General features: G+C 36.3%; 1 protein-coding gene and 1 long non-coding RNA gene across 2 annotated transcripts in view; both read right to left on the bottom strand.

Moving 5' to 3' along the window:
* Positions 1-25406, bottom strand: part of LOC140245969 (uncharacterized) — a 50156-nt gene extending 24750 nt beyond the window's left edge. Inside the window, exons 1-5 of the mRNA XM_072325423.1 lie at positions 25393-25406; positions 24302-24527; positions 23389-23496; positions 10720-10821; positions 8787-8914 (exon numbers count right to left, since the gene is read on the bottom strand). Of these exons, the coding sequence (XP_072181524.1) occupies positions 8787-8914; positions 10720-10821; positions 23389-23496; positions 24302-24527; positions 25393-25406 (578 nt within the window). The remainder of the gene's footprint in view (positions 1-8786; positions 8915-10719; positions 10822-23388; positions 23497-24301; positions 24528-25392) is intronic.
* On the bottom strand, positions 51-4146 carry LOC140236831 (uncharacterized). The gene is made up of 4 exons (XR_011901796.1): positions 4067-4146; positions 3236-3371; positions 2500-2597; positions 51-917 (listed from the first exon to the last, which is right to left on the bottom strand). It is a non-coding gene; the product is annotated as an uncharacterized lncRNA (long non-coding RNA).
* Positions 25407-26140: the final 734 nt, after the last annotated feature.

Here is a 26140-nt window from a genome sequence, read left to right as displayed (position 1 = left end):
ACTTTCCGAAATGTTCAGGTACTGTCAGAGAACTCGTAACTTTACAACCTATGAGTTGATTTGTAAATTAGACACAAAAAAAAAACACACACACACACACACACACACACAAAACACCCTTTTATGTGCCTGCCCATTCGATACATATATACAATGTATTCAAATGGTGTATAGGGCCCATTCTGGAATTTCAGTCATCATATTCAAAAACTCGATCAACATACAGGCTCTGAACACAATAAAAACTAACATTGTTCGTTCTTTTATCGCCTTAATGTTCATCAGCCACAGTAAGAAACAAAGCAGCTAATGTAACAACTTTTTTTATTCAGTTGTATCCCTGTTTATATCTTGCTTTAAAACAAAAGGGATGGTAAGTATTGGTTTAGGTGATGACTCAGCTTTTAACTTTTTGAAATAGCATACAGGTTCTCTCAAAGGCATTGAAAGTTTACTTAAGTGAAAATCGGTTTTGAAAAGGCTGAGATATCCAAAAAGAAAGTTAAACAAAGTGATCCTAATAAAAGTTGAAACCCAGATCTTCTATTTCAATAACATTGGTTTACTTTGTGGCTTCATACCTCAGCCATTTGAAGACCATGTTTCATAAGCTAAACTTTGAATTCCTTGTAGAATTGTATGCTCATAAAAATTTCATAAGTGGTTTTTTAGTACATTGTATCTTGCAAAAAGTTAAAAGCTAAAGTCATACCATCTGATATTCTTTACAACTTGAAGGAAAAAAAAAAAACAACAACTGCTGTCTGGTGGTGCTTTGCTCCTCCAAGAGAATGGGATCAGGCATTCTGCACAGGATGTTGTTTGTAGATTCTCCGGAGATGTCGTCTTTGATCGACCACATGAAAACTCCATGCCTCTTTTTTCCCCATTAAGTCATCATCCAGGATGTCTTTTACCTGTCCAAAAAAAAAAAAAAAAAAATTATAAAAATAATCAACAAATACATATATTGAGTTCATTTTATCAAAATTTTTGAAAGTTTGGAATATTCCTATATACTGAGTGCAGATAAAAGATTGTTCAAAAGGCATGTACATGTCACCTGCAATTGAAATATAGTTGAACATTTTGCTGCATAGATATTCCGCAAACCAAGCAATAAAATACACGAACTACAAATACAGTAGACTCTTTTAAAAAAAATGGAATTTTAGGGAAAAAAAACTGTTACTGTAGACAACAAAAGTATGTGTAGCCATCCCATTTTTAAGAGCTGTGTTTTATCTTACAATCTTCATTCAAAGACATCTAATAATAAAATATTTCCAGTAAGTTTTGAATATAGGATTATAGAAATTTGGAGGAGGCTGCGGGTTAGCGCTATCTTCGAAAGGTAATGTGTAATATTTATTTTTTGCTGCAGACAGCAATTGAGCATCAACACCTCTGCACAATGTTTGCCCTCTTGAATTTCTTTTCTGTTTGATTATTCAGTCATGTATGCAATATTTATAGACTTTGGGAAATAAATACAGAATACTTCTGTACATATTAGCAATGTATGTTTGTCATAGAAAAATAAAAATTGACCTCCAATCTATCAACCCACCTAGCAACCTTTCCTGGCCAAAGTTTCAAAAAAAGGATAGGTGTAATTCTTGGTATCGCCAATACCTAGGTGCCGTGCGGAGAGCAGTGTTTTAGATGCATTATGAGATACAAGTGTAGCTTACGGGACAAACTTGACCTGGTTTTGGCTGCACATGCACTCAGATCATGCTTTATCTTTATCCAGAGATATTTTTTGTTGAAGATTTCTTCGCTTTCCATCATGTGACCAGCACATTGAAGCCTTGCAGTAGTGAACCATGACTCTAGTGACCGCAAATCAGTAAAACTTAGAAACTTTCAACTCTTTTCCGCTGAATTTTAACCAAGAAAAAAAGGGATGGCAATGGAAAAGCAGACGATTAACTCCCTTGAATCATACGGGAACTGCGACCTCTACTTAGCGTGAGAAAACCAGAAGTGAACAAGGGCACAAAAGAGTCCCACGTGTATCTGTGACAGAGCTCTTCAGCATGCGCAGAAGTTTTTTTTTTTTTGCACACTGGCGATACAGAAAATTGATTGCAACATCATGAAAATATCAAAAAAATTCAAAAAGATATCTATGATAAAATCTTCATAATAAAAAAGAATATGCCATAGTGTAAAAAAAAAAAAAAATGGAGGCCATGGCTTCTATCTTTGAAGGGTAACAATTAATGTTTGTTTTACACTGTAGAAAGCAATTCAATATCTCCAACAAACATCCTACACAAATTGCTCTGCAATCATTTATTCATGTATGCACTATAAATTTATGTGCTTTAAAATGAATAAGAAATAGTCCTGTAAATAAAAGGAACCTTTTTTTTTTTGTCATGGTCTGAAAAAAAATGCAACCTTAACATATTTAAGAGTGCCAATGTAGCAGCCTTTTTGGCCAAAAGAAAAAAAAAGATTACATAATAAAACGAAAATATGCATTCACACCATATCACTGCAAAGCAGACAGGCTAGGCATGATGAAGGGATGCTCTGGGCACTCAGAAAATCTCCACCACAAGCTGTAGAACAGGGCCATGCAGCTTCTATAAATAAAATGATAATCGTATCAGAAGAAAACCCCAAATAAGCACAGATGTGGCTACATGACAATGGACCAAAATATCATGGAAGACAACAAAATGAAGACTAGTTATGTACCAGTTCTATGACATCTACAAATAAAATATTTACAATACATAATAGCATGACATTAAAAATATGGAGGCCATGGCTTCTTTGAAAGGTATTACTGTTACTTGTAATGTCTGTTTTCCACTGTAGAAAGAGATTTCATTTCTCCTACACAATTGGCTTAGTGGTCATTAAATCATGTATGCAATACAAATTTACAATCTTCATTAAATAAATACAAAATAGCTCTGTAAATAAACATAACATCACAGAATTTCTGCGAAGTGAAGTTGCAGAACTTCGGTCATGTCATATATTTATTAGAGCAGAAAGATTTGGGGCTGATTTCATCACAGGGATCGTTTTTAGGATACAACACAGGCCAGCAAAGAGCAAACATGGTGGATGGTGCAACAGCTGGAATGAGGCTCTGCACAGACAACTGTCCAGGCCACACAAGACAGGGTGTTATGAACAGATTGTACATTGAGTCAGGGTCGCTTAGCTCCAATGAGCCCTCCCGCAAAATCATAAAAATATGTATACACACCTCACCGTAACACTGGAAAGCAGACAGGCTGGGCACCGGCATGATGATCGAAGGGACGCTCTGGTCACTCACTATTGCACTAAAAGGTGCAGAACAGGCCAGCACAGCTTCTCACATAAGTTGCTAGTTGTCTAGTCTACATCAAAACATCGAAATAGAATCTAAATAAATAAATCACATCATGGAAATCATGAGAGAACTGCAATGAGTAGACTGAGCTCATGTGGCTGAAGTGAAGGACAAAATCAACAACGTTGGAAGTCGAGTTTGCACTTTGGTTGCTTAGGCAGAAATAAATCAAGTCAAATCCCGATGTAAACCTAGTAAATTTTCTTTTGTAACTTGTTTGATCATGGGTGTCTACATACACTAACGTTATCGTGTGGTTACACTTGGGACCCGTGTCACTAGCGTAGCGCTAGCCTGGCTTTCTAAATTCTATATTAAAAGTAAAACGTTACAGTACACTCGTACAGTGCGTCAGCTCACGATGGACAGCACAGTGGAGTTAAACTTGTATTCAGCCATCTAAAGTACCACTCTTGGCTTAGCTTTCGTTCATTGCTATTCTGTCACTGTCAGTTTGGTTTTATTTTGAGGAAAAAATATTACGAAAAGATGAAAAGAAAGATTATTTGAAGCTGGAAGCAACGAAGAATTTACTGACAAAAAATAACACACGTGGGACTAGGCTCAGTTATCGTCCGTGTAAACTCGAAAACGAGTAGTGAAAGCTAGCATACAGAAAATCTCAAAAGAATTTCTAATAATGCCAGCAGGGCCATTAATCCTAAAACTACGGAAGATTCTACTCTAGAATGCAAAATTTACCTTTTGTCAGCGAGAGTCGTAATCACCTCCGTCATATTCAGATCTGAGCAGTCGATGGGTTGCACATACGCAATGCAGACATAACACGGGAAATTTCATGCGAACGATACGCAACCTCGGACAGAACGGCGCGAAACAACGAGGTAAACAAGACATGGGAACAATCTGTCTGAGTTACGCGCGTTCAGAACACACGTAACGAAGACCGATTGGCGATTCTGTCCACCGTTCGTGCGTCCCACCTAGCGGAGCGTACCCACTGAACGCACGTAACATACTGGACAGAATTAGAAAAGGAAGCTGAAGCTAGATAACTAAATGTTCTGAAAAGACAGCTATGCTTGTGGCGCGAAACCGAAGGCAGATGTCTAACTTCAGGGTAGTGTCAGCGTTTCTGTGTTAAATCGAACGACACTGGAGTGTCTCAACCAGCAGTTACGTACGTTCGCGGCGTGGACAGAAAATTGAATTTGGTAACTTTGAAGACGGATATTAAATATTTGATTTAATTTTCTGTTGAATTAGTGAAACCTAACTTGAAACTGTCGTCAGCAAAGTGTATTTGACACAAAATAACTGCACTCTGACGCCTGGAAACCAAACGAAATTGAGGCCGAACGTACGTAACTGAAGTAGGACAGAACGCCGACCTTTTCGGTCCAGCTTGCTTTCCACTCTCTCAAAACTCTTGTAATCGTTCAGGGCGAACAAGAAAATGATTTCTCGGTGCGTTGGTGATAAATTTTGAATTATAATCCACCCAGGATGCGTGTCTTCTAAGAAAATTTATTTTATACAAGTTGCAATTTATGTCAATTTTTATTTCAAATTTGCACATTATCAATAATATTAAATAAAAACAAACAAACCAGCACATCACAAAAAAATAACAACAAGACTCAACGAGGTTGAATATTTTATTTCACCTTACCACATTTATTCAAGAAATAAAGAAAAAAAGATGATTCAAACAAATATTTTCAAATGAAATTGCTCCATGTCTTGAGTGCATAAAACTACCCATTTACCGTGGAATTGCCCATTTGAATGGTACAGACCTCCCATTGGAAAAAGTAAAAGTCATGTCATAGACAATTGTAAAATGGAGTCAGAGTGTAGAGAGAGTTTGTTAAAACCATACTCAAGCCAACGCCCTCATGACGGTTGCAGTGTGCTACATGAGCAGGAATTTCAAAATCCTTTTAAAGCCTCAATACATCAACACAAATATTGCCCACTCTTTAAAACAATTTCCTAAGAGTAATTCTGCAACAGTTACAGATCTGTCAGTACAGTAATAATCACTTAGTGACACGATAATCTGTAACGACCTAACTACAAGGTGAGTCATCAGTCCGTCTGTCTCCATAAATCATTTCTTCCAGGATGAGCTATGGATGCAGGGTTCTACAATGTACAAATCAGCAGGTTTGTGGCTCTCGGTCAATGTAGCATTTTATTCTTTATTGGACAGTTTGGCTATACAATGCAAACATAAGTTTTCCTTCCTGGCTTGTCTGAATTCTGATATCGGAGTGAGTCCAATATTGCTGTGATGCTCTCTTTGGAGTAGACTACTCTATCAATGTAGAGTCCAACACTGGAGCATAGTTTGCCTCATTTTCATCCAATATGATATTTACAAACTTTTGAAGTCTCTTTAGATGAAATGCTACCATAAGCAATACTAACATGTTAGTCTTCTTCAGTCTGACCGGAGAATTTGTATAAAACTTGAACTTTGAGAAGAACTTTCACTCTTTTCCATCACTTTATATATGTACAACGCACTTTTTGTTTCTATTGTGAAGTGTGCATTGTTTTCCCGTAATATAATTATCTGTTCATATATTTTGTATATGTCGTGACTGGTACTTTTTTTTTTTTCAAATTGTTCAACAATATGAATTGACAAATGTATACTTTGTATTATGTAAAACTTTCTTTTTGATGGAAATAAATTGGATTGAATTGAAATTGAATTGAAGAACAGCATATGAGACACACAATAGTGTGAACGTACTCCATTCAATTGTCAATGACTGCACACGTGAGAGAAGAATTATGGCTGGCTGGACAGTGGAGGTTACACAGTACATCCTTTTCAGCCATCTCTGCAGGTGGATGAACTCCATGCTGCCAAGTGTCTGGTTTCAGAAGTAAGCCGCAACTTCTTGGCAAGTCTGGGATGAGGCATGCTTAAATGCTTTCGTGAGGCTTGGAAACTAAGCTGAGAGTGCTGCCGCCACGGACTCTTTACTTCCGTATGAAGATTGCTAGTTCTTTCTTGGACTCTCATACCAAGCAGAGATGTGTTTATTGCTCAAGTTAACACATAGATGAGTGGAGTGAGAAGACACGTGCACAGAAACTTGACTTGATTTGGTGGAATAACTCTCTCATAGCTCACAGACGGTAAGTATGCATGGTACTGCCTGGTATTTCAACCTTGGCTTTGCCCACCTTCCTCTAAGTCGTAACCATAACCAGGCTACTGTAAAAGTGAATATTTTTGTGTGAGTACTTTTTCATGCTTGACAGGGCAAGACAAATTTGCTGTTTATTTAGTTCCACAGAGTCAAGACATTAGTGAAACATACAGCATGCAAATATGTGTGCATGATGCACGCATGCTTTTATTTTCACGCTAGTTTCTGGTCATGTGAAATGTGCAAAAAATGTCCTCACTGTGAAAATGTCCACTTTCATAGTATGATTCATCAAATGCAGCTAGCACACACAGGCCTATGATTGAAAAGCTCACAGAGGCAAGTTTATCAACCTATTTTGAAAAATTAAGCTAAATCATCTATCTAGGGCAAGTCATCATGCAATAGAGCAACACATAGCCTAAGTATGCAAATCAACAGGTCTGTGCTAATTGTTGCCTAATTTATGATGCTAATTCTTTTCATCAGATGTTTTAGTCTTTGACAGTAATTTGATTATCTTAATTAACCCTGAGTTAAAGACCAGAATTATGGTTGATCAGCATTTTTAAAGCACTCTCTCTCTGACTGAACTGAATAAGTGACAATAAAGCCCACTGGAGTACTATCACATTTTAACATCTAGCACTCTCATGGCCAGAATTTCAGGTTTTGATGTGCTTATCCTTGTAAGTGCATGGTCAATTTGTATACTTTATACAATGTTGATGGCAGCTGTAAGTTAAAAGACCAATTTAAAAATGCAAAATCTGAGAATGGACTGAACATAACAGCAGAGAAAGAGTCTCTCTCAAAAGTGATGCTTTGATTAACCCACTCCTCAAAGAATCATGATGAGTCACATATCATATCTCTGGGGATTTACAGTATCTTGAAGTCACTGGGTAAAATTGGACAGAGTGCAGGTGGCAATATATTAAAGGGAAAGTCTACCATGAAAATTGATTTGTGTGAACAGAAGGAGAAAAGACTGCAAACTGGACAGTGAAAGTTTGAGCAAATTCTGATGAAAATAAAGATAAGTAATGACATTTTGAAGTTGTGATCCATCAAACACCACTGGCAGTTCTGTGATGTCACACATGAGTTCACCCTCCCCCCCCCCCCCATTTGCTCTGTACTATACAATAAGAAGTTTTAATTTTCCCATCAAGTAAATTTCCAATTGTACATGCATCCTAAATACATTACAATGACTATAGAAAACATTGATACAACCCCTTCATGCAATATATATATATATATATATATATATATATATATATATATATATATACGATCTGTCATCGATAGCAGAAAAGAGAGAGGGAGAGAGAGAAAAAAAAATTTTATACAATTTCATGCACAGGAAAATGGAAGGAAAGCAGACGAGGTACATGTATATCACAAAAATTTATCAATTAATTTGATTAGTCACACCTTCAAAATTTCATTATCTTTTAATTTTTCTACATAATTTGGTCAAACATTCAGTTCCCTGTTCCTCTCATATTTCTGGCTCTATCAAAAAGAAAGAAAGAAAAAAACAACTTTATTTTAGGGGTTGACTTTCCCTTTAATGCTGAGACTGAAAGTAAGATTACCCACTAAGCTATGCCTGCACTGGATAACACTTGACCTTAAGTCTAACTTCACCTGTTTAGTGTCCCAGGGAGAGCTTTTGACTTCCCTGGTAATTGAATTGGGAAGTATAGCATCAGATCAGGAATGCAACCTACCTTGGAAATTTCTGAAGTTATAATCTGAGGATATTTATGGTAATATTAGGATGCAATGGACTTATGCATGCAAAGCAATGTTAGTTCATCTATAGAAAGTGTGATTACCAGGATCGAAGAAATTGGGATGATTTATTTTTTTTCCAAGGATATGCTGGCCTAGAAGTGAGAGTGTTTGCGATATTCTGTTCAAATTGTTTGTTTCCATCAGAAAATGTCGCTGCTAAGTGCCACTGCTTGTATGAGATTCACTTGAGGATATTTTCTTTAATTTTTATTTTTGAAAAAAAAAAAACCCTCTGTGACTGGATTTGGTTTGTTACCTCATTTTCACTTAAAATAGAAGATTATAATCATGGTGAAACAGTCCTGCACAATAAATACATCTTAAATTTACATACCATTTGAAATTGCACCTTGTATTCTAAGATCCTCGCAGTTATATGACTGGACATAAAAATTCATTAAAAAAACAGAAACTACTAACAAAGTGAATCTAGTGTGATTGCTAGAAACTCACAAGTAAAAAGTTGTGCAAGTTCTATATATTACCTCAGTGAGTCAAGCTCATCATAATACGACACAGGAAGTGCAAGTTCCTCCTTTCTGCCATCTCTGTTGAGGTCTGCTAGAGTTGGCGTGGCCAGGATGTGAGCGTCACAGGCGATAAATTCACTGGTCTGCGCAGTCAGATAGAGTCCGCAGGCAGAGAGAGTTAGGGAGAGAGAGACGATAAATACAATCACAACAAAAACTAAGAGCACTTGTGGTTTCGTATCTCTGAGAGACTTGTTGATATCGAGCCAGCGTGGGGGCTACTCCTCTGCAATCATGTTCAGGAGAACCAAACGGGAATATATTTTCAGCACCATATTTTCAAGGCGGAAGAAGAAGAGGTAAGACTATATTTTGCTTCAGCTCTTGCTGCCTGGTTTCTTTATGCCTGCATAGACATAAGCTTTGCCAAAGTGCACTGCATAGGAGCTAAGTAGTGTACTGGCTATGGTAGTTTGTTATTAGTACCTACAATGACTATGTATACTATCATGTTTCAGAGTTCAGTGATGACAAAACTAGTTTTGCATAGTCTCTATATGTAATGCTTATTGAGTTGTATAAAACTAAATTAAAAGCACAGTTTGTCTTTTCACAAACTGGATTCTCTGAAGACCTGTGGAACTTCAACCCCCATTTGTGTGAGTGCGTGTGTGTGTGTGTGTGTTTCACAAAAACAGCCCTTTGATTAAGATTCTGATGAGGTCACACTCTGTTTTTGTTTCAACTTGGTGAATTGGCTTGTTTTTACTTTTGATATTTCTAATGAATTAGTCAGTGCAGCTAATACCAGGTGTGACTGCATATCATAGAGGCAAGTTCATAGACCTACAACAGTGTGAAATGAATGGCATTCTATTTTTATAAATTCCTTTTTTAAAGACTTGATAGTGAAAGAAGTTTGAATTTATGTAACAACTCTAAACCTACACAAAAGATATTGTCTATGACTATCACATTTCCCAAGCTACATCAGTTCAATTACTGGTGATAAGAAGTGCAACTTTCCTTTTCAAAACTATGGATGCTAACTTGCTTGAATTAAATTGGGAATATCAAAGCACTTTAACAGAAGAACTTTGAGCAAAATCAGACAGATATGAAGAAAAAAAAAACAATTTGAAAACACTAAAACAATGTTATGATAGTTGAGTAAATGGTCTTACTTCAAATTTGCTGCATTCTTTTTTTGATACATTCACTGCCATGTTGCTTTCATTGGACTGCACTCATGAAAAATGTGAATCGCTATGTTAGGTACATTTCCCTTTAAACAGAGTGCACTAGTAACATGGCTCTGTGTTGAGACATACACATCTAGGTTAATTCCTCCTAACATTAACACGCTAAGTCTCGCAGGAGGAAAGCGTAATCCAAATTCCCAAGCAGCCTGGCACCAATGAAAGAACGGGGCGAGCTTGACATTTTGTGATAGATACAACTGTAGCACAAAAAACAGCAAGCTCTTCACATGAAGGAAGCTCTCCCTATTAACTCAAAACTTCTCAAGCACATACGAGGTCAGCTCTCCACTGCAGTGGGGCCTCAGTGCCACTTCCTTGCCGATTGTTGAAAGTTCCTCTTAAATTCCCCCTCTCTCGTTGAGTAACAGACTGCACACCGAGGGCCCTGCCAAGTGAGTTGGCAAAAGTTTAGAAGCCTGGACTTCTTCAAAAACGAGATCACCTCCAATAATCCTCTAATTTGCCATATCAAATGACAGAGGCTACCTACAGGGAAACAGAGAGGGGCGAGTAGATTCTGCTACACAGAATGCTTTGGACCAAAATAACACCATACCTTATGAACGCATGTCTTCCATTTCAAGTACTTCATAATGGTGGGGGGGGGGGGTGAAAACAAGCTAATCTTTTTAAGTTAATATTAGAAAGTATATCTATCACAGCATTTTGCTAATGAATGCTCTTACCTTTGTGTGGAAATTTCCAGTAGTTTTGACAAAATCTGAAACTCCCTCGTCGAGTGATCTGCCATCTTGAAACCACCGTCTTGCAATATACATAGGAGGAATCTGGTTCAAAAGGAAAAATATAACTTTATTTAGAAATGAATCCTTGCAGACAAAAATCGAACAAACATCTTAAGAGTATGCAGGGAGATAATTGTATACCCATCTGCATATATGTTGTAACAAATTCATTTCATCATCATTTAATGTGTGTTACTTACTTTTAAGCATTTTAACCTTTGCCTCTCTTATTGCTGCTTTGTTAAACAAATTGTATGTTCAAATGAAACATATATGCATAAAAGCATATTATACTGATTTTATTTTTCACTCTGTACATATTACATGATGTAGTGATAGGATAATTACAGAATACAGGAAAGTATTAATTTGGAGAGATTGACACAAGAAGCTGATATCACAGTCATTGAATGTTTCTGTAAGGGCGGCAGTATTCCCACACAGAAGCTACCTACTCTCCACATTCTCAGGTCCTTAGAATTCATTGGAAAGAAGCCAAGGGTCACTGAACTTAGTGTTAATAGAATGTCGGGTTCCCGTCCCCTTAAGTTCTAAATCCATTGCAAGCCTTCCAATATTACATGCGAGTCCCACACCAATCTTATGGGTTCATAATCAATGTACAATCAACGGGTACAGTAGACTTGCATTGGATTCAAAGACCTTCAGACAGATTAAGCACTGCAGTGATCTGCTTTGAGTAAGCACTAGCTCTCAGTACTCAGACTCTGAGAGCCACAAATTTGTGGCTACGGTGCAGAGCCATGAAACAAAATTTAGAAATAACTTTTTGACTTAGTACATCAGGAGCAGAGGGAGGGGCAGAGACTCCTTCCTTCCAATGAAATTTGATGAATCACTGAATGCCGGACCTCCATGGTTTCATTACCAGTAATTTGTTTCATAGGGAGTTGTCTTCATGAATGATATACAAAGCATAAGTCATTCTACCATACTTTTCACACCTCGTTCTCCCTACAGTGCACTACATAATTCACAACCATGAGGAAACTGATTACTTCAAATTAGATGCTTAACAGAATCTGACTGATTGTGACCAGTAACAAGCACAAAAGCAAAGGAGACACAGAGATTACAAAAAAAAAAAATAACAATAATGGTAATAATGATTAACACAAATAATACTCTACATAATCATATACTCTCTGTAACCTTCACTGTACTGATAAAAGAAACAAGGATGTGGTCAAATTGAAGTGGTTATCCTTGTAAAACACATACACACACACACACACACACACATCAACAACCTTTTCAGCTGATGACCTGCCCAGACCCAGTCTTGCTATGAATAAACAAACATGTTTAGCTATATTTGCCCAAGTCATGTTCTGACTACATCTGTATGTTTCAAATGAAAGTGTTTTCATAAAACATCAAGTCGCTATCCACTGGTTGACTGCATCTCTGTACTCACAAGGAATTCTTTAAACATCACTGATTTTGTTTAAGCATAAAGGAGTAGGTTCATATCTGATAGTACCATTCATTGTACATTTTCGCTTATTAAACTTAAAGGGAAATGCTATCTAACTGATTGCTGAGAAAGCACACGGAAAACTGCACATGCAAACATATGTCACAAATGCATAAAATACAACAAACATCAAGCATGCTTACATTCTACTAATCATTCATTTGATGACTAATTGATCCTGCAAAGAATGTGTAACACAAGAATGAGCTGTTCCTGCCGGCATATAATGTCTTTGTTTGGGAGGAGGGGTTGCATTTTTCTCTCGAAAAGAAAAAACTCCGGAACAAGTTTTTTGTATTACAAAATATGATGGAGTCACAAGAAGTCAAAGCTTTCACTTTCTCATCCTCTCACAAAAATTCTTACTATAATGAATTCTCCTGCATTTTCACGAAAGAAAAAGAATAAAATGTCCTTGTAAACAATTTCAATGTATTCTCAAATCTACTCTAGAACTAATTGACTCACTTGTCACATTTCTTGCATTTCTATTCATCACAGAAAAAAAAAAAGAAGCAAAATTTAAAAATCTGGCAGTGGAGAAGAGCCAAGATGAGTTTTGTAGATATGTATCATGTGATCTCAAGAAGAAAACACCGATGAGAGAGGTATTTCCAAATGACGTCTGTTCATGTGGGAGTGGGGCTCAGACGATCCCCACTGGCTGGCCCGTGAATCATCACGCGCCAGTCCCCACAGCTCTGATGAGCTGGATGCTATGTATTCCCAGGGGGATTTGTATGTATACTGCGAACTATTCATACTCATGGAGTGCCCTAAGCCACAACTTTGCAATACATTACATGAAATGAAATCAAACTGAATTGGATTGATTGGAATCATACTGAATTGAATTGAGTTGATCTCGCTGTCTTATGACAATTCGGATTTTCAGCTTTCACTTAGATTTTGTAACAATAATGAGCAGAATTTATAAAACAAACATAAAAGACAACAACAAAAACATTCACCAATCACCACATTTTTATGTCAAGTAATATATAGTACTGGTCTAAATTTGATGCATTAAGTTTCTAGTTTACATCTAATTCACAAGTTAGTTGTAACATGCAGCCCTGAATTGACTAATCATAATGTTTCAAACATGCTTACAAATAGTATGATATACTGTACCTTATGAACATCATATCATGCACATTGTGAAGGATCTGTATCAATATGATTTTCACTTTAAAGAGATGACATACCATCAATAGCAAAGTGGATGATAAATCCCAAGGTAATAGTTCAGTGAAGCACATTGAAGACTGTTTGTAAGTTGTTATCTCATCTCCATTTCTGACCAAATGCTCTTTGCGATATCCCTTTAAAGGACAAGTTCACCTTCATTAACATAAGGATTAAGAGAATGCAGCAATATTAGTAGAACACATCAGTGAAAGTTTGAGGAAAATTGGACAATCAATGCAAAAGTTATGAATTTTTAAAACTTGTGTGTTGGAACCGCTGGATGAGGAGACTACGATAAGGCTCGTGATGTCATATGAGTACAACAGTATAAAGAAAATGTAAAGAAAATCCAACATATTTTCACTTTTTTCGCATAATAAAAGAGCGCTTGACTTGCCTCTTTCTAAAGGCAATGGGAATAATATGACCCATAACATATGTCAGTAATGAGTCAAGGGGATGTGCACCTTTTTCACAAGATGAAATTTTGTGAAATTCTCTTTATATTTTCCTTATATTGTTGTACGCATGTGACATCATACACTGCAGTAGTCTTCTGATCCAGCGGTGACTGCATAAAAACTTCAAAAATTCATATCTTTTGAACGGATTGTCCTATTTTCCTCAAACTTTCAATGATGTATTTTACTAATATTGCTACATTCTCTCAATCCTTATGTTAATGAAGGTGAACTTGTCCTTTAAAGATTAAACCCTGAGTCTGGAAGTGAGTGCAAGTAGTACTGCTATGTAGATTTGATTTCTACTACCATAAAAACACTGGCACAGTGACAGGCTTGCTTGGTGTGTGATCACTCACTTTAACCTTGCTATATATAAAGCACAGAGGATCGCAAAACACTAAACATAGTTGTATGAATCAGGAAAGCAATGCATGTTGGTTTACCAACACAAAATTAGCAGTTGAAAAAAAAAAGGAAGATGTACAGCTGAAGGTGTGCAGAACATCAAGCATGCAACACATCACATCAAGGCAGGTTTTTACAGCAAGTTCTTTTTTAAACAAAGAATTTACAAAGAAAAGAGGTTCTCTTATCAAAAAATGATACAAAAGCAAAAGATCTGCAAAAGTCTGGGAGAAATTTGCTAGTCTTCATTCAAGGAAAAAAACTGATTAAGGTCACCTTTATGGTGTTCTATTCTGGTTTTCACAATTACCATCTTGGGTCATTTGACTGTAATGTTGCTGGCATACAGATTATCAGTCATTAATACACACAACAACATTCTGAGTTTTTTTGATGAATTTGTGTTTGGAATGAATAATTTCCACTACAAGGGAATAATGGAGTGCTTTCCTTACTCTCATTTTATATGGGAATTTTACCCAAAATATTCATGGGCATTCAGAAAATTCAAAAATACTAGTAGTATGCATTGATCACTGAAGTTTGAGGAAAACAGAATGAGCCATTCAAAAGTAATGAACCTTTATGTAAAGTTTTGCTTAAATCCATGTGCCGTCATCACTGGATAAGAAGGTTAGCCCTTTGAGGACAGGCTGATTTTGCTACAACACACATCTTCCACAGACGCTTGCCCGAGTAAACTCGGGACTCGTCCTCAACAGGTTAAGACAGTCCCTGATGTCAGTAGTGGAAGGTTATGAGGGAGAATCCACATATTTCTATTTTTCTAGCAGAATGAGAGAGCACTTGACTGGCATCCTTTAAGTAGGCAGAAGGCACTATACTATATTACATGAAACAGGTCAGAACAAGTCAAGGCTTTGTGTGCAATTCACTTTGAACAAAAAGATCTTCCTTTTTTGTGACTTTCACTGACCTATTCTAATATTTCTGGATTCACTGAATCCTAATATCTTTGTTTGGGATAATTTCCCTTTAAGTAGAGTCATAAAGAAAACTCAAATCTTGGCTTTAGTTATAGAAAGTAGAGACATCTAAGGCATGAAACAATGTATGATAAATATTAGAAAAGTATATCTAGGTGATAGTCACATGATCAAAAGTCATTTAGAGATGCCCATCAAATATCATATTAGGTGTCATACTGACATTCAGCCTCTCAAAACATTTGATTTATGATTTGTTCATCACAATCATGACCAATCATAAAGCTGCAAAACTTCTATTTCTGCACTGATATCAGAAAAGCTTTCCTTTAGCGTACAATCCTTCACAGTGCTGGGTTTCAGTCTCATTACGTGCACAATTTCACATTCAATTCTTTTAATTGTTACTTTCTTTTTCTTTTGTAACAGCCTGCATGACCATGTCTTGTTAGCCTAGTCTTGGTGAAGGGTGAACCTCCCAGATTACCTCGAACAAAACACTGTCCTACATCCATGTACCTGTTGTCAAATATGCTGCCAATTGTTGTTGTTGTTTTTTCTTTCTTTCTTTTTCTTGAGGGGTGAGGGGTAAATTCTATCTATGCTTAAAAAGACTGATGTGATAGTTTTAAGCTATACCCTACAAAATCTCAAACAACATAATGCGATCACATGCATTGTTTTTAGCACACATTTGGATCAATTTTCACAATAGAAGCCAGTTCTCTTTCTTTTAAATGAATAAACATATAACATGGAAGACTGTACTACCATGGTTAAAGGGGCAATTAGCAGAGATTAGAATACATCCTTTAATACACTCCTGTGTGTAGGGACCTTTTATGTGAAAGGAGAGATGATCGGTTACAAACCATCAAGTCCTTGGGGGTGTCCAAGCACAGGTTTACATATTTGACTAAGGATGTCTCATCACTCTCACATGCCATACACCTGTGTTACATGTACTTCTCCATGAACTACAATAGGCATGAAGTCATTCCACAGACAAGGCTTGCAACACTAAAGTGTCATGTGAGTTTTGCTACAGCATGGCCATAGTGTTTACCTAATCGCCTATCTGAGCCCTTCTCCTTTAGGGCTATACATCCCTTTCATACTTAAATCTTCCAGGCATTAATTTGATACAGCCAAGAAAGCTGACACAAATTGATAATACAATACTGAGTAACTGTGTTATGACAATTCAGGCCATGCTTTCTCTATACATGTAGAATTTGCAGCAACACACAGAAAGCAAGCCAACTGTATACATGTATAACTTGTAGCATGTTACATGCAGTTCCAAAGAACAGCCTGTCTGTGCTATGTAGGGCAACATGTCATAAATGATGCTGCACTCTTATGATTGCACAATCAGGTTCCAAATCATTATCTCCACAAATCTGATAGTTCATTAACTGATAATGATAATATCCATCACCACATTGCCATCACCATCACTTTCATCGCAATCACTATGTGTTCATAAGCATACTGATCACCTCTTCAAAGCCTGACTGTATACAGGGATGCAAACTTTAAAACACTGTGCTGTATTCTGAGCACTGAAAAGGCATATTTTGGGTGGAAAAACAACATTCCTACAGCAGTTCCTGCAATAGGCATGTGTAGTCATAATTTGGGAAAAACAATGTTATTCTTGAAATCTGTGATTTTTTTTTTTTTTTTAAATAAATGGAAACCAGTACAAAACAAGTACAGTTGCCATCTCTTTAGATATCTCCCAGATTATGTACTGGTAACGAATTGTAGCTCCCAGCAAATAAGTATCATAATTATCATATTTAATGAGACTAAGAATCATTTCAGTGAAAACCCCACTGCACTCTGTGTCATAATTTTAGAGTTTCGATGGCTAAATAGCACTTCATGAACATTATGCTTGCTCCAGTATTAGAATATCCACTTTCATGCTAGAAAAAAAAAAAATCTTGGCAACAATCACAAATGTAACTTGGTCATTGTACAAAGGAGTTTCAGAAGATTTGTGGGTGTTTAAAATTTATTTTAATCCATACATGGCTAGAATGCCTTCCTCGTGGAATTCACTGCCTTGACAAAAGTGTTAACCTTTCCATAATTTCTTTCTTTGAAGCAGGAAGTAAACGAACGTGTTACTGCATTATAAGTGAAACTGATCTCATTACTGGGTGCATAAACAATTCAGCTTAATCACTGCTAAAGGTGGTACCTGGATCCAAAGGGACATCCATGTGAAACCCTTAAAGAGAAAATAAGTATGACCCCATGCACAGGATAAGAGTAGTATTAGTGGGATTGCCAATTTTCTATTAACAGTGAGTGTACAGTCTGTAGTGTGATGCATGTCATGCTGCTTTGAACCCCACAAAGACCCAGAAAGCATATTGTTGTGGTTTGGTACTTTATCTATCTTTTTATATAATTTTTGCTATTCATTTTACAGTGCTTCATAAGAGCAAAAACAAACAAACAAACAAAACAAATTAAGATTCCTTTCATAAGCTGGCATATTGTAGAGGTACTTTGTAGGTACAGACCTTTCCTCAGAAATGTAAAACTAGAAACATCTTTATGGTGAAGGGGAAATAATAATATCATATGACAGAGAATATGACTGCCTACTGAAGATACATTGTAAGCCACTAGTTCTCTTTGCACTTCTAAATATGTTCTAGGGAATCAAAACAAATGACTATAATCTTAAGTGAAACTCTCTGTTGAAGCAGCCTTTTGGAGCCAGGCTACTTCACAGTTCATGATTAATACTCTCATGGGTACCTCACTTGTCATCTTACTTAATGCTATTAGGTCCTCAGGATAAATTTTGCTTCAGAAATAATCACCTTGTAATTACTTAATTGGTAACTCTGAATTCCATTGGATATCTGGTATTGGAGAAAGATTAGATGGAAATAGTAGAATTCATTAAAGAGATGGTATAGATTTGGTTGAGATGGGGGATTTAGATTTTAATTTTTTGCAAGATAATTAGAAACCACTAATAAAATATTAAAGAGCATACAATTCTAAGAGGAATTCAAAGTTTATTTGATGAAAATCAATTTTGAAATGGCTGAGATATCCAAAAACAAATTAAAACAAAAACTTTTAAAGGTGGGTAACACGGCCTTCTACTAAATTATCATTGTTTCGGGATATTTCAGCCATTTCAAAACCAATTTTCATCAAATAAACTTACATTTATACACTAGCACTGGTCCGACGGTCCCTGATCAGTAAAAATCACTGTTGGACCAGTAACTTTTTTTTTAGGAAAGGACCAGTACAGAATGGAAAAACTGGGTACCTACTCATCAGACAGACAGGTCAGACTGGTAGAAAAAATGGGTTAGTGTGCAGCCCTGCATTATGTCCATTTAAAGGGATGGTACAGTATTGGTGGAGATGAGAATTGGGCTTTTAACTTTTTGCGAGATACCAAGAAACACTTATGATATACATGTAGTTCAGAGCATACCATTTTAAGAGGAATTCAAAGTTTATTTGATGAAATCGGGTTTGGAATGACTGAAACATCCAAAAACAAAGTAAAACAAAGCGATCATAATAAAGTGTGGGTCCCACACTTTATTAGAATCGCTCTTTTTTGGATATCTCAGCCATTTCAAAACCAATTTTCATCAAATAAACGTTGAATTCCTCATAGAATTACATGATCTTTCATATTTCATAAGAGGTTTCTCATTATCTCACCAAAAAATGTTAGAAACCTGAAATTAGGTCTGAACCAAAACTATACAATCCCTTTAAAGGTCCTGTTTACCTTTGGGAACAGTGATTTAAAAGAATTTCAGGATATGGCACTTAATACATATGTGTAGGTCTCTTGTACCACAAAACATTCTATCATATAAAATTTTCGCGATAAAGCCTAAAATAGAAGGAGATATCTGTATTTTTCTCAGCAAACCGTAACTGTGAACGGTTTAGTCTGGAAACATTTCTATTATAACTATTGTTCACATTTTGTATATTTAACAATACTTAACATCTATTTTACCAATTCAGATTTTTACAGTGGTTGTTTCTATCCCTAACTCGCATTTTAGACCTATTTTAAAGCACTAATGATGGGTTTTTGTTTCATCTGCAAATGGTAAATTGTGCCTTTAAGAGAGAAGCAAGAAGTGTAATACTCTAAAGTGTGTTGCCATTTTAAGAATCACTTATGAACATAGTGATTAAGAGGATTTTATAATTCTACAACCAAAACAACCAATTGTAAATGAACAGCAGATAGCTCAAATGAAAGAGAAATGTATTCCTCTTCCTTGTAAAATACTGACTATGAATAATAGATAAGATATTTTAGAATAACCAACTGCACAATGAGAATCTGGGACTTGATGATTAAGTGTCTCTTCATACGGTCATAATTCAATAAGCAAGAGGCTCATAGTTACCTGGTTTACTTTTAAAATCACTTTCGCTATATTTTCTCTGCTTTATCTATATACTTTCATACATCTTAATAAAGCTGTGCAAGTTCATGGCATGTAATAATATTTCAAACAACTGCCGAGTGTCATAAGGACCTCTCAGCTTATTAAACTTCACTTTCCTTTCCAACTTCTGTAAAATGGTTAAAGTGAAGACATAAAACTCTTTGGTTTTTATTCCTTTGTTTTGATTTGAGGCAGTACACCATATTTGTACGTGTATCTTCCTGTGTCATATACAAATATATATATATTCCAGGGCCCCGTTTTATCAAAAGATAAAATCGATTTTAAATTTCCTTATCACAGACTGCCATAGACTTACAGTTGAAATTAACTATATAATCAATTTTAACTCTTCATAAAATAGGGCCCAGGAGAGTAAAAGGAGAGATCAAGTTATGCTTTGTAGAATGAATTGGGAGATGGTGCCATTATATTGCTCAACACCAGTATGGTACAACAGACGGTTTCATGACATGAACAGGGTTCGAAATTGGCGATGGTCCGCTGGCCATTGGCCACCCAAAATCATGTCGGACTAGCTAAAAATCATAAAATTCTGAAGTTACTAGTCCGTCTGGCTAGCCAAAATATTGCTTCAGTATCAAAATTGATTCTAAGTAGTCCACTTGGCTAGTTAAAAAAAAGTTAAGTGCGACCCCTGATGAATCAAGAAAGAAATGACACTGAATTGCATCTTCAAACATGGTCTGATACTATCTGACAATATCAATCTGACAAATATCAGTCAATGTAACACATTATCATGGCACAGGATAATGCATCACCCACGTAGGAATACGTGTACTGGCATCCTATTTTTTTTTTTTCTATAATTTCAAGCTTTATAGCAAATGCATTTTTTAAACCCTAAATTTATTATAAAATTAGTGATTCAAAATATACTTGTTGTTTACACATACTGTACAAGCTGAAATTTTCGTGTACAGATATTTTCGCGAATTGCTACTTGGAGGACATTTGCGCGTGTTGTTAATTTCGCGGTTGCAACGGTCTAACTGAACGTAACTATTTGCGCGTTGTTATTTTCGCGTGTTGTTATTTTCGCGGTTCAAAGGCGATTCGCGAAATTCGCGAAAATAAAACCACCGCGAAAATTTCAGCTTGTACAGTAATACTGTGTCAACTCTTCATTCTGTTCTTGCCCCTTTTGATATCTTCCCTCATCATTTACAAAACATTCATCTCACCATAAACCTGAAAGGAAAAGGTGACTGTTTCAAAACTCACTTCTGAGCAAAGTACCAGAATAATTCTGAATTTGCAGTTTAATGCAACAAAAAAAAAAAATCACTCAAACTTTTTAAATGGTAAAGAGAAATTGTAAACATAAACTATTTGATACAACACTGAAGTATGCTAGGCATGCCCAGCTTAAACCACACTTTTCTCTCAGCAGAATGTCCTGGTCTGGATCTTTTAACAGGAAGCTACCTAAGTGAAATATAAATCCATGGGAAGTCCACTAATGAAATGTGTTCAGAACACTCACTGAGGTAATGGTGTATGTTTTCCTCTCCAACAGGGCAAACTCGCTGGGGACGGGGTGAGTAAATTCAACATGCAAAAAATGTGACTTTCTCATTCAAAGTGGATTTAAAACACTACACATATCTCATGATGTCTAACTTTCATGGACATCTAAAAGAGAAAACTAAGATTTGATACCCCTTCCAAGAAAAAAAAAAAACAAAGCAAAAGAAAACAAAGAAAAAGGGTTCCCTTGACTTACATTGATATGCACAGAAGTTAAGCACATTTATAAAAAGTAAAGTTTTGCATAAAAGACAGGAGTGCTACTGGATGTCATCTAAAAATTCTTTAACCCGTTGAGGACGGACTGATTTTGCCACAACACGCATTTCCCATAGACACCTGCCCGAGTATACTCGGGACTCGTCCTCAACGGGTTAAATTTGAAAGATGATACAGTTGGTTTTATATTTGTCTACCGGTAACTTTAATCTCAAACTATTTACAATTTCAGGAGTGAGAATTCAAAATATTCCATCAATTTGTTTTATCTCTTTTTTTTTCTAAATTGCTTTGCATATTTTGGGTTCCCTTTCTTACTTTACTGTGTCAACTCTTTACGTGTCAGACAAATTGCTGCTCTTCGGGATATGTATGAATAATATAGTTCAAAATTGTGACTTTGGCAATCTAAGAGTTTAGAAACATGTACATCCCAAATTTTACTCTTTCCTTGTATCTTCAACTGTGTTTTCTGAGGTGTCTAAAAGAAGGTATGGGGACTCCTTAAAAGACATGGATGCTTTGAAATCAACATGTGCATCCAGGGGTAGTTTGTTTTTTTAATCATAAATCATTACAAACCACACAATGAACAATCCTTTTCTTCACGTGCAAAAACTTTTGCTTCCTCTCTTAACCCGTTGAGGACCAGTCCCGAGTTTACTCGGGCAAGTGTCTGTGGGAAATGCGTGTTGCAGCAAAATCAGCCCGTCCTCAATGGGTTTAAATTTGCTGGCAATATGGATACACTTGACGTGCAGCACAGTGAAAGTGCCTGATCATGACAGCAATTCACCAGATACATCATGGCACAACCTTGTAATGAAGACAATGTTGTTGAAATATCAACATATTGTACATAGATATCCTAGAAAATATATCATAAAACTGTGTCACAGACTAGTGCTGAAAACACCCATCGGTTGCCATAGGTCCACTTGGCTATGTGCCATTTTTGCAATTCAACTAAAACCTGGACTGGTGAGATCTAGACACACACAATCACATGATACATGCAATCTTAATTATACTACGCACACAGAATATACCGAGGCATTTGTTGATCGCAAACCACATTTGCGCGTGTGTGGATAGCAAGCTATAGGGAGCATTCACATGATGAAGAGCACCATACATATGTATGCATAGCATGGAATGTAGTAACTCCACCTTTTTTTCCATGCTACTGATATTGTTGCCAATCAAAAATGGTTATCAAAAGTTTTGAATGAGCAAAGCACTCAAAATCACATTCCTAACTAATCAAACATGCAGCTTGGTATATTGTCAGCATGACAATCTAACATGCAAGTTCTCCTGTTTCAAAGGACACTCCTTAACAGGCAAGTAAATACACATGTGATTTCAATTTAATGTGTCCTTCCATACAACTGACCAAGTACTCAGCGAAAAATGGTGATGACACATCCTTGTGGGTAGTGTCTGTCAATATCAGTCACGTTAGCAGTCAACTGTCCTTAAGACAAGGACTGTGTGTTACCCTCTCTGTTTCCATTCTCTTGTAAAAGTCAACTCCTGGTACAATATGGATAATACACATTAAAACACAGAATTCTGAAAGTAGAAACTATACAGACTTTTTCTACTGCCCGGCAACAATTCTTGAGGCACCTGATATTTGAAAATGCAAATGTTTTATTGAACAAATACATTTTGAATATTGATTTGAAAGTATTAAAGTTAAATTTCTAATTTGTGAAAGTAATTTATTCCAGAAATGGGGCGCTGCACATAATGATTACAATCAATAACCCCAAATTAGTTTTGATGAGGGTCATGGATTCAAATTTTTTTCCTATGGGAAAGCGAATAATGTATCACTTTTAAAAGGTAATAAGTACCTGTAGTGTTTTCTTGTGAAGGAGAGATCCATCAGGACTGATATACATCACTGCTCCATCTGTAGTACATATTACTATATCTCTGTGCCCATCTCCATCCACATCAAACTGTAAAGAGAACAATACCCGTTATCAAGGCTACTATTACAACACACAGGATCCAAACATTCGCACATTCATGGGGAGGAAAAAAACCTACCGGATAACTTGCCTATGAATAATACTCCTAAAGAACTTTTTGCAGTGTTTCAAGCTTACTTTTCCTGAAACACATTACACATGAAATTGATGTCAATCCATAGAAAAAAATATTACATTTAATTTCATTACATATCAGCTTCATATATCAATCTATGTTCATCGGCTCTGTAAGATGTATAAAATTAGAGCTACGCTTTGCTCGAGTACCACAATAATAAAGGAAAGCATGTAGTCCTCATAACAGATGAAATCACCAGACATGGAGAAATTGACATCAAACCATCCCAGCTTGGCAGCACCCACTCATGTGAGTACACATACTATAAAGTCAAGTACTTAATTTTCCCAATTATATTATATTATTAAAATGAAGAAAGAATCTTATGTATTTTGAGATTTCATGCAACACTAATCAATCCAGAGAACTTTAAACAAGCAATAGCCTTTCTGTTCATGTCACATGCGGAAACTTACAAACTCAAATCATCCCTTATTTGGGTGGGTCATGAACGATCCAACATTTGTCTCACATCCAGTTGCCACGCTATTGTCAAACAAACTTTACAAACTTTCATTACAATGGAAAGAAGGTGTAAACAAAGTGCAACATTTGTTACAGAACAACAGCCACAGCCCCAAGCCTCCACACTTGATCAGGGTCAGGTGACAGCAAACAAAAGAGCATTGAGGAAAACACGTCTTTGAAACCTACCAGTATGGGACGTGCATGTATTGTGCTATTGGTGAAGTGGTTGGGCCAGTGAGATCCAGAATGTGGTTTCAGGTTGCCCCCTTCCACGATGCTGATTGTTCCGTCAAATGTAGCTATGACGATGTCAGGGTGACCGTTTGCATCAATATCCGCGACCAGTGGAGAGCTGATGATGGGACTGTTACCAACATGATAACTCTGAATAACATCAACATCATAGTGACATCTGCACAGAAGATAAAAATAAAAAGGTTGTGTTCATGCAGATGTCAGATAGGCAAAAACCTGACATGAGGAGAGATAAAACCGTACTTTCTGATTGACTGAATGTCTTTGCATCATGTAACTTGCTTCATTTACCAAGACATAAACAGTTCATATTACACAGATTTGCATTAATTAGACATAAAGTATATTTACCTTCAGCATGCATAAAAAACATTAAGTTCATGACTGTGTGTATCCTGAGCAGAGGTTCACTTCACTTGCTCTTTACCAGAACTGAGAAAATAATCCATAAGGTGTGAATGTGCGGTTCCAATATTGTGAATATCACAATGCAAACTCCTTTACCAAATTTTATTTAAAAAAAAAAAAGAAAAAGAAAAAAAAAATGGGGAGCAGTCATTAAAATTCAACAGGGTATCACTGAAAATTGTTCAAAGAGTAACATGTTTTGTGGTCTGGTCCAGGGGCTTGCCTCAGGATACCTATTAAGGCTTGATGGCAAACCCATGCAGGAATTGTGGGGCCAATGTCCTCACATACATAATGTGTACTTCCAGAGTTCAGAAGTAGATCAGACACTAGATTTCCTCACAAAATGTTCTATATCAAAAGAGTTTCAGCACTTAATATAAACTATTAAAAGTCATGATACAAGAATGGCATCATCACTGGTAGATTGCTGACAAGAAATTGTAATACATCTAAAATCCAAATACACATGGAATTACCAACAAGTTGATATTCACTTTCACTAGAGTCAAGTGGTCAAAAGATTTTTTTTTTGTGCATATTTGGGGAGTGTCCCATCAAATCAGTTCTAAATCAAAACATACTTTGATCAGTACTAAATAGAGGAGTTATACCTGTGAGGACACATATTGCATAAATGACCTTTTTTCATACAAACATTCCAATATCACAAGCAAACTTGCTTAAAAATAGTACTCCAGGCTTTCTCTGTCCTGTTTTTGTTTCTTTCCTTATTGAGCATGTGACACAAAAATTGTGCCAAAGGATGATATTCACTTTTGGAAATGATTATGAGCTCATGTCCACATCCTGCTTTCTTTTTGAATGAACTCTATCTTAACACTTAAGAATTGGACAGAAGATCAGATGCAAAGCTGTGTAGTGTTATTAATGTACCACTTCTCTAAATGAAAATGAAATCAACAATTCTTCTTAAATGAAAACTTCTTTTGGAAAAATCAGAATATATGATATTTCTCAAATTCATTAGCAACCATCTTTGTATTGCATCTAAAATGTGGCCAAACACTGTTCTTTCACAAGCATCACATTTTCTACCAACTTTCTCCTCAATAACCATTAAAGACGAGCTGATTTTGCTACAAAATGGATTTCCCATCTAGACACATGCCCAAGTATACTCAGGACTAGTCTTCCAACAGGTTATTAGTATTAGAATGGGATGGAAGTTTGTTATTCCTTAAATTTCTTTCCTCTACCTTTTAATGTTGAGGCCTCAAGAGATCATTTATGTCATAAATGTCACTTTGCGACAACAAACCCGAGAATTGCCACATGTCAACTAGATGAGATGTCACATGTACCTGCAATACCCCCCCCCCCCCCCCCCCCCCCCGAATA

This window comes from Diadema setosum, chromosome 1 (assembly GCF_964275005.1).
Source record: "Diadema setosum chromosome 1, eeDiaSeto1, whole genome shotgun sequence".
Taxonomy (NCBI): domain Eukaryota; kingdom Metazoa; phylum Echinodermata; class Echinoidea; order Diadematoida; family Diadematidae; genus Diadema; species Diadema setosum.
The sequence above is the reverse complement of the archived record's forward strand: the minus strand, read 5'-3'. Positions and strand labels throughout refer to the sequence as shown.